Here is a 12048-nt window from a genome sequence, read left to right on the forward strand (position 1 = left end):
GGGGTGTTCCCAACCAATTCTGAAAACATAGTCATGGGTACATATATAGACAAAACATGTGCCTGTTCGGCGAGCACATCATTCATCGTATTCAATTCCATACTCTTACACCAAGTCACCAACTTAGTGCTTACTTCATCTGCATGTTCTTGGATCGTTTGACAGGCCAGGGTGTTGTAGGAATGGACAATGTAGGGGCACTTGGTCTCCCTGCTGAACTGAAACTTGGCACTGCTGTCGCCAAATTGCTTGATCAAAAAGCGAACATTCTTCTTCTTTAGATTACACCAAGAAATTAGTGTTGCTATTTCACAAGTAATTTCCATCTAGTTTCTTGGTATTTAGTTTTGTAAATGATATGTATTTTTAAATTTTAGAAAAGATATGTATTATAGCGTATCAAAACATAACTATATCTACTTAGGAAAGAAAAAACAAGGTTTCACCCTACCATGATAAAATGTAGACACCGTGGCTAGTTAGTCTCAGGTTTTCATGGGCGAAATATTTCCTTCTACAAAATTCTCACAAGGCATTGTAAGTGTAGTCATACTGGAAAAGTTCTGCTTGAGAGCTCAACTAATTGTGCCTATGATATAATGTGAAACATATACTGATACAAAGGGAAAATTGAGAAACATTATGTCCTTCTCTTTCTTTGCACACAACTCCACAGTTCTTTTTTGGATCATAACTCCATAGGATTTTTAGTCATAGCTCCATAGTTATCATAAAAACAGAAATACAATTCTCATAGTAGGCAGTTGAGTATTAAGATAGTAAGACCACCACTCGGTTTACCGCCAAGTCTTTAAACACCAATGTAGGAGTTACAGAAGGAAGCTTGAGCTGAAATAAAAAGAAATGGGTTAGCAAAGTAGTAAATGGTTTCTGGTTGCAACAATCAACATATCTTGACATCCAAATGCATGTACATTCTTCAAATTTGCGCACTGAAAGACAGAAAATAGCTTTTGTAGAAAACCTCTTCTTTGGTATCAGAAATACATAAATGGATAAAAAAAGATTAACCGGCACTGAAAGACAGAAAGTAGCTTTTGTGAAACAATGACATTTGCAAGATGGTGAATGATATGATAGATTACTCTTGATTTGTCAGAAGAAGAAGCAACATGGAGCAAGAAACATTAACTATCACAACTACCATATGTCAGTAGAAAACATTCATATGAAATAGATGTCTAGTGCCCAAGATTGGTATACTATCAATTGATCCAAGTTCTCCATTGGCACAACAGTTTTTTTGTCATTGTAGCAACAAAAACAGAAGAATTTTATTAAGCAGACTGAAGTTGTTTTGACTACCTAGATAACAAAATATTGGACAGACTTCATATCACTGGTTGTGTAAGAAATACATGCTACCTAGTTAATAAAGATTGGGTATACAACAAAAAATGGGTGAAGAGAACAGTACAAGGATAATACAGTACAAGTACTGTACTTATTACCCACACACAGAAAACTCAAATCAGTTGTAGAAACTTGGGGCCAACCATCCGTCGTGCTAAGTCATTGCGTCTGTCACCTCCATGATTGCCTACTCTGCTCCCACCGAACTGGAGAAGAGCAGTCTCTTCATTCATTAATTTTCTTCTTAAAACACTGATGCTTAGTTTGGCCTGTGTTTTAATTTTTGGCCGAAAAAAGGGATTTGCCTAGGGTGAAATCTATCTTTCAGCCGAAATTGGTCAAATTTGGCAAAATTTGGCCGAAAATTTTGAAAATGGCCGAAATTCGGTCATCTCGGCCTGGGGCAAAAACTCTCAAACCAAAAATCAAAACGCATTCAAAACACAGTTTGGTAGCACAATATTTAGAAAACAGTGATAATTCAAAGCCAAAGTATTCCGACGCATGGGCAAAGCAATATTACAGTTTCTTACTACCGTAGTTTTCCCCGGTTTCTCAGAAAGTACAGAGATTTTTTGCTGGTGATGTTTTACCAAGTTTTGACCAATTAGATGTGCTAACAGCCGCTGTCTGCATGCAGACGCCATGCAGCACGGCGGAGAAGATCACATATCCTTTTTCCTGGCGGTAAGCTTCATTCACTCATGGCTACAGAGAAGGGATGATTCGCAGGTAATAACGCTGGAAGGACTTGAGAGACCTCTAAACGGCTACTGGAATGCCTAATAATTACTACCTCCATCTGTAATTATAAGATGTTTTATTAGGCTGTTTGAGCCTACCAAAACATCTTATAATTTGGAATTCAGGAAGTAGGAGATGGGATACAATTTGTTTATACAATATAACTGACACAGCAAAAAATGTAAGGCGATCGCATGCGATGCAATCTATAGCTACATCTAATCATCTTATATAGACGTAGATTAACCTCTAAACGATAGCATCTAATCTTCTTATCTGGACGTACAGGAAGCTCTAAATAGTTACTGAAATGCCTAATAATTAGGAGATAGGACACAGTCAGTTTACCATACAACAGACAGATGAAAATAGGAAGGCGATTGCATCTAATCTTTTATCTTGGCATCAATTGCGCCCTTATGAAGATTTCTCTCGGCTCCGTTTAGAAAAAAAAGAAGTCGGGACCTCATTTTCCGAAATTGCAAAAAGACCACGGTTTCTGGGATACTACGGGTTATAGAACTTTAGTTTTTGTTGACATCAAACGCATCAAAGTATTTAATACTGCAGGTTTATGAAAAAACCACAGTATTGTTTGAAAACTTTAAAAATACCCTACAGCCAAACGTAGCCTGAGTGTTAAAATCCTAATCATGCAATCAGCTAAGAACCATATAACTGATAGAGAAAGGGACCCTAGTCAAAGCTGCCGGGTCTTCGTCATAGACGGCCGATTGTGTGGCATTAGCCAACATGGTTCTCGTGTGTCGTCCGTTCGGAGTGGCCTTGACGGTTCGTCTGCGTTGAAGTCGGAGTCGCTTGCTCGGAGAGAGGTGATGACGATGACATTGCAGGCTACCTCGACAGTGTTCTCGCCTGGGAGGTGTGTGTTGGTATTGTGGGTGCCAGGTCGGCCAGGACGCCCTTCTTGCTAGGCGTGTTGTAACGATTTAGCTCGGTTCTCCGTAAATTAACCGGACAACTCTCTTCTGCTTTTTTAAGAAATCGAGATAACAAAATTTTGGAGGATTTCACATAAACTCACTGTACTACCAAATACATGGTGCCTAGCGCCCTAGCCCTAGATGATAAAGATTGGGGCATTTACTAACAAAGAATATACAACAAAAAATGGTTGGAAAAAAAAACAGAACAAGCTATGATAGAACAGTACACCATCTGTTAGTAGACACAAGGGCGGACGCACCAGGTAAATTTTGTGCTTATACATAGTCCAGCTTTTTGGGCTGGGCACCTGTAAGATCTGGATCTGGACACCGGCCAGCACACCGTGCATCCACGCCTGCCTAGCAGCTATCGGTTCGATCGATTAATCGATCCCTTTTCCATGTACGTGTGCCTGTTAAAAAAAAGAAATATCGATCGATTCACCTGTATGGATGTACCTGTAGGTGCGCCGGTTGCTTGTCCGCTCGGTTTCTCCGCCTCATGCCCACATCTTGTCACGGCGTCGCCCACCCTTTTCCGTCGCCCCGCCAGTCGCCGGTCCGCCTAGTCGCCGTTGTCCTGAGTAGAGATACAAAGAAAAGCACACACAGAGGGAAAGAGTAGAGGAGCAATTGAACATGCGAAGAATAGAGGAGCTGCTACAGGTGGGTGTACATGTGTTGGGCATAAAGAAGGGAAGGAGAGGAAGAAGGATTCTGGGGGTGGCAGGATTCGACAGTTCCTACGCCGCCCTCCATGATCTGAATCTCGATTTAGTGGGAGGGCGAATCCCTAGCGCTGTTGCGCGTTCGGGGAAGAGAGAGAGAGAGAGACCAGAGGGGAAACCGGGAGGGAGAGAGAGGAAATCTCGGTGTGGCAGTGGCGCAATTAGTGGAGATTCAGTGGAGGTGGTCGAGGTTTGGTCGTGGGGCAGCCGGACAGGACGTAGTCTGCCGGCAGAACATTCAATCTGGCGCGTTGGTTTATACGGCCGACCCCTTGATGTAATTTGGATTGTTAGATGTGATTTAGGTGGGTTGATCGGACGTTTCTGGTAATCCTGTGTACATTAGTTGGTGTGGCTATAGGGTAATTCAAGTTTGCTTTTTTACTAGTAGTGGAGATGGAGATGGAGATTAATTAATTAACATTTTAATTATTATATTTATTATTTATTTTTCTTCTTTAAAAAAAACAAAACATTCTGGTCGTGGGGCCCCCTGTCATAGGCACAGGGGGCCTTACGGGTTTTGGACGCTGGGGCGACGGTTGTCGCCCGAACGGGCGTGGTTGCGGGCGCCCGGTCGCCTGGACCCGGGCCCGCTGTCTTGCCGGCAGCCATGGCGGGGCACGACGCCGGCCATGGAAGGGAGCGGGCCGCGGCGGATGCGGCGGCAGGGGTGGTAGCTGGGGCGACCGGAGGCGGGACGGAGAGGGCTGGTGGCGACAGTGGGCGCGAGGTGAGCGCGGCCACGGCGCCGGCGGCCTAGGAGGCACAGGGGAAAACGGGGTCAGGCCGGTGCGGCGGCGACCAGAGAAAGCCTTGGCAGCGGTGGGCGGAGAGGGGGGCACCGTAGAGCAGCGGCTGCGGCAGCAGCGGCTGCGGCAGCAGCGTACCCGCGCACGTGGGGGGAGGCTCGACCTGGCGCGCAGGCGGACGACCAGGGACGCGGGCGCCGGCAAGGGCTGCACGAGACGAAGGCGACGAAGCAAAAATCAATGTGGATGGTGGGATCTCACGGTAGGGCAAGTTTGGTGCAGCAGCTGCCATATGCAGGAACAATGAAGGCCAATTCTTGGGTGCCTCGGCGGTAATATTTGATGGATTGGTTGAAGCCACAAGACTAGAAGCACAGGCATGCAATGAGGCTTTGGCGCTGGCTCAGGACCTAAATCTATCGCGCATGGTTATAGCCTCTGACTGCCTGGAAGTGGTGAGCAAGATTGATACAGGTGCAGCGACCCATTATGCACCAATTTTGCATGAAATATCGGCCAGAAGAAGGGAGTTCAACTGCGTCAAGTTCAAATTTGAATATAGAGAAAATAATTTTAAAGCACATGCGCTAACAAAAGCTGCATCTACGCTTCCCGTAGGTCGTCATATTTGGCTAGGGACACTGCCAGACATTATTTGTATTCCGTTGATTATCACTCCTTAATAAAGTCCCTAGTTACTCGTAAAAAAAAACTAGTTAGTACAAGCAATTTGGGGGCATCTTTCTTGGAAACCCAACAAAATGTACGTACTGTACGGTCAAAGTAAGCCCATGAAGCTTTCGGTGTATCTGGGAGGTTACAGAAATAAAACAACCAACGGAGAATAAAATAATAAAAGGAAATAAAGAAAGATAGAACATACAGTACATCCATTCGAGTACCATCTGGCATCCACAGTTTCAAGCAAAACCACCTAACTTCAGGATGCCGGTGGTGGCTGGCCCAGGGTGGTTATCTGAATTCAGTGCTGACCTAGACAGATCCACAACTAGATATTCACCCAAGCGCTATTGTGCACAATTGTGGTCAGTGATGTACTAGACCAGAGCGCCCGGAAAGAGCTCAAGCACGCAACATCATGAAGCTCCTGTAAAAGTTGGTAAAAACAGAAGAACAAGAAGAACCAACAGAGCTTTGCAACCGACGGTGGAAATTTGTAAGCCTATAATTTCATACTGCTAAATTAACATGTTTCTTTCTGCAATACAATGGGCGCAGGGGCAAAACAAAAAATAACAATCAAGAGTCTGCAAGCGACAGCTCCCTTGTTAGTTAGGTGGGGTGTTGCACCAGCTAGACCAGCATTACAGGTTGCGAACTAACCAAAACAAAACACATCATAAACAAGAATAAGAGCATCATCAATAACATATATCATGCTGCCTGCCTTTCCCAATATCCCTTCCCTCCTCCTGCCTGCCTGGATGCAAAATCTTATTACGGCTTTGCATCAGCCATCATGGTTGAATCTATGGACAACCGGAAGATCATATCGGATCAGATGTGTAGTTTTGTACTTGGGGACTCCCCGCTAAAGCTGATGTTCCTGGGCCGGCCTAGACGCAGCGACTCTTCATGGTTGCTTGAGAAGGCGATCTCTGTGCATGATGAGGACTTGCTATTGTTGTCGTTGGCGCTTCCGACCGTGTCGGTGCTCTCCATCGGGCTCTTGGCTGATGGATATGGCGCCGTAGTCGTCACTCTGAAAGAAGACACGAAGACATGATGAATATCAGCCTATGATCACAAATACAGGCTATGTTATGTAGCTAAGTTAACTGATAAATGTTCTGCAACACTCGGATAGTAAAGACTGAATTCTAAGGTTGTAGTACCTTTCTTTCCTTTTCTCCAAGAATCGGGCAAGGGATGCCTTACGAGCTTGAGGAACAGCTGAAACGAAAAATAACGACATCAATACATCATCCAGCGTATTAATTCAACAGATATACTCCACTAAACAACATCAAACAGCACAAGATGCACGCGTAAGCATCCATACCTCTTGGCATAATACTTGCAGCAGTGGTGGACGATAGTGTCGCAGTATGAGTCGACGACGAGGGCTGACTAGTGGGAGGTACAACCAACTGGCCTGAAGATTTTGGCACTGCGGAATCGGTGTTGGAGCTAGATGTGCTCTTGGGGAGACATGCAGCTTGAGACATGATGGACATCGGCTTGGAAATGGCCGGCAAAGGAGGTGAAACACGCTGTGGTATCTGAGCTAGCATCTGCTTTGCAGGTGAAGCCTCAGGTGCCGCAAGCTTAGCCGGAGTGAAAAAGGTTGCATCTGGGCTGCGAGTAACAGTAGTGGGTGCAGTTGGAAGAGATCCTCTGCTGGCCAAGAACATAAGCTCCTGAGCCTGTAATGAACGGGAACAATTATTCAGCTTAGCCAGCAAACCTAAATGACATGGAAATGCATTACCAATAAGAAGAAATTGTGCTGTACCTTTTCTGCTGAGACGTTGTTGAATACATTGACAGAACCAGCGTAGAAGATAGTTAACTGCGCTGTCTTTGGCTTCGGCATGTCCCTTCACAAATAAGACAAGTAATAATTCAGTTCGAAGTTGGATTTTACAGACAGTATTTTCTGCAAATCAAACAGGGCAAATTATCTACCTTGATTTATAGACACCAACGGTAGAAGCAGCCACCGCATTGTTCATGGCAAAAGGCGGTTGTTTAAACGGGCTACCAGCAGCACCGCCATTCGGGAGGTTAGGCGAACTCTGAACCCTGAACATGGGATTGTTGGGATTGAACGGCGACGACATTGGAATCACCCTAGCACCATTAGGAGCATGCTGCTGCTGCGAAGGCTGCACACCGTAAGCCGCACGCGCGGCGGCGGCGTACTGCACGCTGCCATGGGTCTCAGCACCAAACGATCTCTGCACAACATAACGAGCACGCAACAATTAGCAAAACTGGCAGGCAAAACATGAACCGTGCATAAATCGAGAGCAGCAGCAGCTCCAGTTACCTGTGGCGTCAGGACGCGGGAGGCCTGCTGCTTGGGGTACGCGAGCTCGCCCTGCTGCTCCTCCCTCGCAGCCGACCTGAAGGACATGACCGCCGGCGCGGCCCCGGCCCTGCCAGCGAAGGACCAATCCATGGGTGGCACTCCTCCTCCCCCAAAGTAAGCTGCGGATTGCAGATACAGACACAGACACAGAGACAATTCTCAGTTAGACTCGGACGACGGCGTACATATAGGAGGACGGACGCGCAAGAAGCGAGACAGGCACGGATCCGTTAAACATCCCCATCCCAGCAGCGAGACGGAGGCTAATCGGAATCAGCAAAGCCACATGCGCGGCTACCGGAAAGATTTGGCGTGTCTCCCCCTCCCTGGAACCAGAAGCGTCGCTTCCCAGAGGCGCCATCCGCGGCAAGGGAGCCGCCGAAAGGAATTCGGCAGCCCATACCTAACGCGCTCCCCTTTCCCGAAAACAAAAGAAGAAGATGGGGAGGGGAGGGAACTGAAAGAAAGGCGAGAAGGAATTGAGCCCGCCCGCCCGCCACCGCCAGCAGATGAATCAGGCGGGCAGACACGGCGTTCGTGGCGGTGGCGCGACGATGGGAGAGCGGGAAAGAAAAACTACGGGCGCGCGAGGGCACGGGCATGGCCGCCTGCGCTGTCAATCCCGAGATTCGTTGCGCCGAACTCGCCCAAATCAAGAAAGGGGAGGGCAGTAGTAGTATACCTGACTCCTTTCTGGTGGCGTCGTCCTCGGCGGCGGCGGCGCGCTGGCGCTGCTGCTGCTGCAGCAGCTGCTCGTGGCCTATGGCGCCCAGGAAGTCCCTCTCCATCCAGCCGGCTCGGGAAAGGAGGCCGCGGGTTTGCCTCCGATAGACGGGGAATAAATGGATTTCGTTTCTCACTCCCCTCCCTCCCCTCCCCTGAACCTTCCTTCCTCCCTCCTCTGACTCTCTCACTGCTAACACCACTCCTCCTCTGTGAACGAACGAATGATGACGACGACGATGCTCTCCCTCTCCCTCTCCCAGCCTTGACCGCTCTGCCTTTCCCTTCCTGCCTCTCTCTCTCTCGTATGTATACTGCTCCAGTACTCCTCCTAGCCAAGCATGGCCTCTAGGCGGTGTGCGTGCGCTTGTGGTGCCGCTAATCGCTTATTTATTTTCGGCCCAGGCGGTTAGATCGGGTGGCAGATGATTGATTAATTAAATAAATAAACAAACTATAGATAAATAAACAAGCAAAACCGAGTGATAATCAACCGAGAGGAAAGGTGTGGCGAGCACGGCGGTGGGCTACCGCGGTGAGCGGATCGGGGCGCCCTCTCCTCTCGCGCTGCCCCAGCCCGGTCGCGCCCACGTGGTCGGGCACGAGCGCGTCCCGCCTCGCGAGGCTCCCACGCCGCCCACTGCCACTGACAGCCGGGTCAAACCCCAGCCCCTGCCCCGCGCGTCGGTGACCCGCCCGTCGCGGGCACAGCGGCCGTGGCGGCGGCTGCAGTGGCGACACGTGCAGCCCCGGCTGGGTCACACGAGCCGAATTACTAGGTGGGGAGCGGACCGTGGCTGACGCTGTGGGCCCGTGGGATTCCCCTGCGCGTGGGTCGCGGGGGAAGACCACGTGCTGCGCGTCGCGGGGGGGCCGGCGCCCGAGCTTACAGTAGACTTTTGGATTTATGGGTAGAATAATAATAATAATCCTCCCGTGATGTTCCTTTTTTTGCGTGTCTGATGATTAAAAAGATTGCCATGACCATGACCATGTGCCATGTGCGCACCATAATTTTTTTTTCTTTTCTATATGTGGTACTTGCTTATGCTGCAGGATTGGTTTAGCAAAAAGTTTTCTAGGGGTTCGGTGAGTAGATTAGAGATAGTGACGTTGCCTTTTCGAAAAGGGGGCGGCCATGCGTGGCCTTTGGAGGTGAGTTTGATTGACTTTCGTGGATTTTCAAATAAATTTGTGGCATTTTTTAGGAATCTATCTACGCAACATTCGGGTGATCTTTCTTTTCTTATAAACAACAGTTGGTTGATCGATGTTGCAGTTTTTGTATGTCGGCTTAAAATGAGAGTTCTTTTCTTTGATTGTCCACTTTGGAGTAAATATCAAATCAACATGAACCACGAAGCGTGACCTCTTGAATAGGAGTACTACTAGTAGTACCAAAATTATGGGGTATTATCCTTTTTCGCCGGTAAATTATGGTTTCCTATTCAAACACGTCTTCTTGTCAATTCCTATGGTAGTAGTAGTATCTTTAGGTCCACTGAGATAAGTTTGTTTATCTCCCAAGTTTATGTGGTGAATTATACTGTACTGCTCTTGAAAAGTAAAACGATGACTAGATTGAGTACTTTCCTTAACATCACTTAGTGATACTATAGTATAAGCACAAACAGTCTTGTCAAACTTGTGTGAGACACTGTGCAAGATTCCCATCTGCATCCCACGATTAAGTACTTGGTTAATATAGGGAGAAAAGGTACAGACCATGTGGAGCTACCGGCTAGCAGTATTATTATTAGTATACTCCACGCCACTGTACTAGGAGGAGCAGTTAGCATGCTGATCGATCGTGTTGATTACTTTAACAAGGCGGTCATCAGTTGAGTAGGTTTAGGACTTATAAACGGGATACTCTACGTGCTTGATTACTGTACATGATGCAGGTTTGTCGCCATACGTGGCGACGCCCGATTGCATTAGGACGTAATGATAGCAGCCTAACATTTAGCGTAAGCTTTGTTAAAGAAGTTTGTCCATCCTCCCATGCAGGATGCATGTGCTTTCTTCTCTGTGCGCCTAGATCGTAGAGTGGATGAACTGTCAAGCTTTTGTAGCCGCCTCCGAATAAACATTTTAAGCCAGTCTTCTTCTTCGATCTTGACCGCCACTCAACTATCAAGTGTATCACTAATTAACACATGGAGTTATAAATTTGGCTAATTTGGTACTATGCTGCTTAGGAAAAAGTGGTGTCAAGTAAGTTTCTTTCGCAACATATATGGCCCGCGATATTAATACTATCTAAATGCTTCTGAGGCAAATCCGTGCATATAATTCTTAAATATGAAATCTGAATCAAGTTTTCAAAGTATTCACCATCTGGTAAAATATGTAAGTAACGAAGATCTTCACCAATTTCTGTTTCACCGCCAAATCAACATGAGAATGCTGCTTCTATGCTAGGATTTCCACGGATCTCACATCTGAGGAAATTAGGCGTGGGGCTAGCTCATACTGAAAAGTACCACTTGAGTGCATGCCATGCAATTCGTCGAGTTCTTGAATCAATATAAACAAGACTAGGTGCAGACTATCGTACCGAAACGAGAGCATCAAATTCGACTAGCTGGACGGAAAATATATTCTACGCAAAAACGCTGGGCCTAAGCTCCCATGCACACACATCATGCGCCCCATGATTAAAAAGGAGGCATGCCATCCATGCATCGCCTCATCATTTGAATTTCAACAACGATGCCATGCGCCACATGCCACGAACCGGATTTGCGCCCACAGGTTTTGCATCCACAGGTTCGTGATTAAACATATTGTGCGACTTGTGGAAAGAGATATGGCTACCAAATTAAATGCGGAGCAGGGGCCAGTGGGTGCAATTGACCCTGCTTATACAATATTCCTAGAGATCCCAAAATGCTTAGCTTGATCCAATATTATATACTGCCAGCGTGCACTTCATAAAAAAATTTAGGTTGGAGCTGATTTAAATTAATATGTAACTAAACGCTCTTATACTTTCTTCGTTTTTATTTACTCTGCATATTAGGTTTGATTGAAGTCAAACCTCATAAACTTTGCCCAAGTTTATAAAAAAAAGTATGAACATTTACAATAGCAAATCTATATGATGTGAAAGTGTATTCAATAATAAATTTAATGTTATTGATTTGTTTTTTTTTGCGAATAATGTTATTGATTTGTTATTGTATATGTTTATATTTTTGTCTGAAAACTTTGTTAAAGTTTAAAAAATTGACTTTGACCAAAGCTAAAATGCGAAGTAAATAAAAACGACGGAAATATTAGTTTACGGAGGGAGTGTTATATATTTCTTTAACTAATTAGCATGTCCACTGCCTGTATAATACTTTTGAATTGTTTTTGGCTATGTGGAAGCTAGAAATATTAAGGACGTGCGCACTTGCGAATATATAGTTCAAGATAATGCTAAGTATTGGAACTTCTGGAAGGCCCCTTATTAATTTAGTTTCCAGCTGATGCGCTGTGAGATGCTTGTAGGAATTAATCAACTTGGAGATTGTATTGTTTGTTTGTTTGTTCGTTTGCAGGTGGGCGCTGGGGTACAGTGCACAGACTAGATCGGGTGGCGCATGGGTGGCCAAAACGTTGTGAACAACTCCTGGACACACAGAGAGTATTATTATACGTAGAGACCCACAGGAATCAGTAGCCTCATCTGATCTTCCATAGTCCTCACATGTTCCCCCGCAAAAAAAAAAAAAAAA

General features: G+C 46.1%; 1 protein-coding gene and 1 long non-coding RNA gene across 2 annotated transcripts; both read right to left on the reverse strand.

Annotated features, from left to right (window-relative positions):
* Window positions 1–453: 453 nt before the first annotated feature.
* On the reverse strand, window positions 454–4164 carry LOC119309342. Its single transcript, XR_005150460.1, has 2 exons — window positions 3326–4164; window positions 454–849 (listed from the first exon to the last, which is right to left on the reverse strand). It is a non-coding gene; the product is annotated as an uncharacterized LOC119309342 (long non-coding RNA).
* A 1540-nt stretch (window positions 4165–5704) lies between these two features.
* Window positions 5705–8682, reverse strand: LOC119309343 (protein TIFY 6b-like). Its single transcript, XM_037585365.1, has 7 exons — window positions 8283–8682; window positions 7559–7719; window positions 7195–7466; window positions 7022–7106; window positions 6569–6932; window positions 6402–6459; window positions 5705–6268 (listed from the first exon to the last, which is right to left on the reverse strand). Exons 1-7 carry the CDS (start codon window positions 8386–8388, stop codon window positions 6064–6066), a joined length of 1251 nt encoding a protein of 416 aa, XP_037441262.1. The 5' UTR covers window positions 8389–8682; the 3' UTR covers window positions 5705–6063.
* Between the last annotated feature and the right edge of the window lie 3366 nt (window positions 8683–12048).

This window comes from Triticum dicoccoides, chromosome 5B, assembly GCF_002162155.2.
Source record: "Triticum dicoccoides isolate Atlit2015 ecotype Zavitan chromosome 5B, WEW_v2.0, whole genome shotgun sequence".
Taxonomy (NCBI): Eukaryota; Viridiplantae; Streptophyta; class Magnoliopsida; order Poales; family Poaceae; genus Triticum; species Triticum dicoccoides.

Excerpts from the sequence above, each read along its gene's own strand:
- LOC119309343 (XM_037585365.1), bottom strand. The coding sequence starts at position 8,388 with ATGGAGAGGGACTTCCTGGGCGCCATAGGCCACGAGCAGCTGCTGCAG. Across the intron at positions 7,720-8,282 it reads CGCCACCAGAAAGGAGTCAG|CTTACTTTGGGGGAGGAGGA; the intron begins GTATACTACTAC and ends TGCAATCCGCAG. Across the intron at positions 6,460-6,568 it reads TGCAAGTATTATGCCAAGAG|CTGTTCCTCAAGCTCGTAAG; the intron begins GTATGGATGCTT and ends TTTTCGTTTCAG.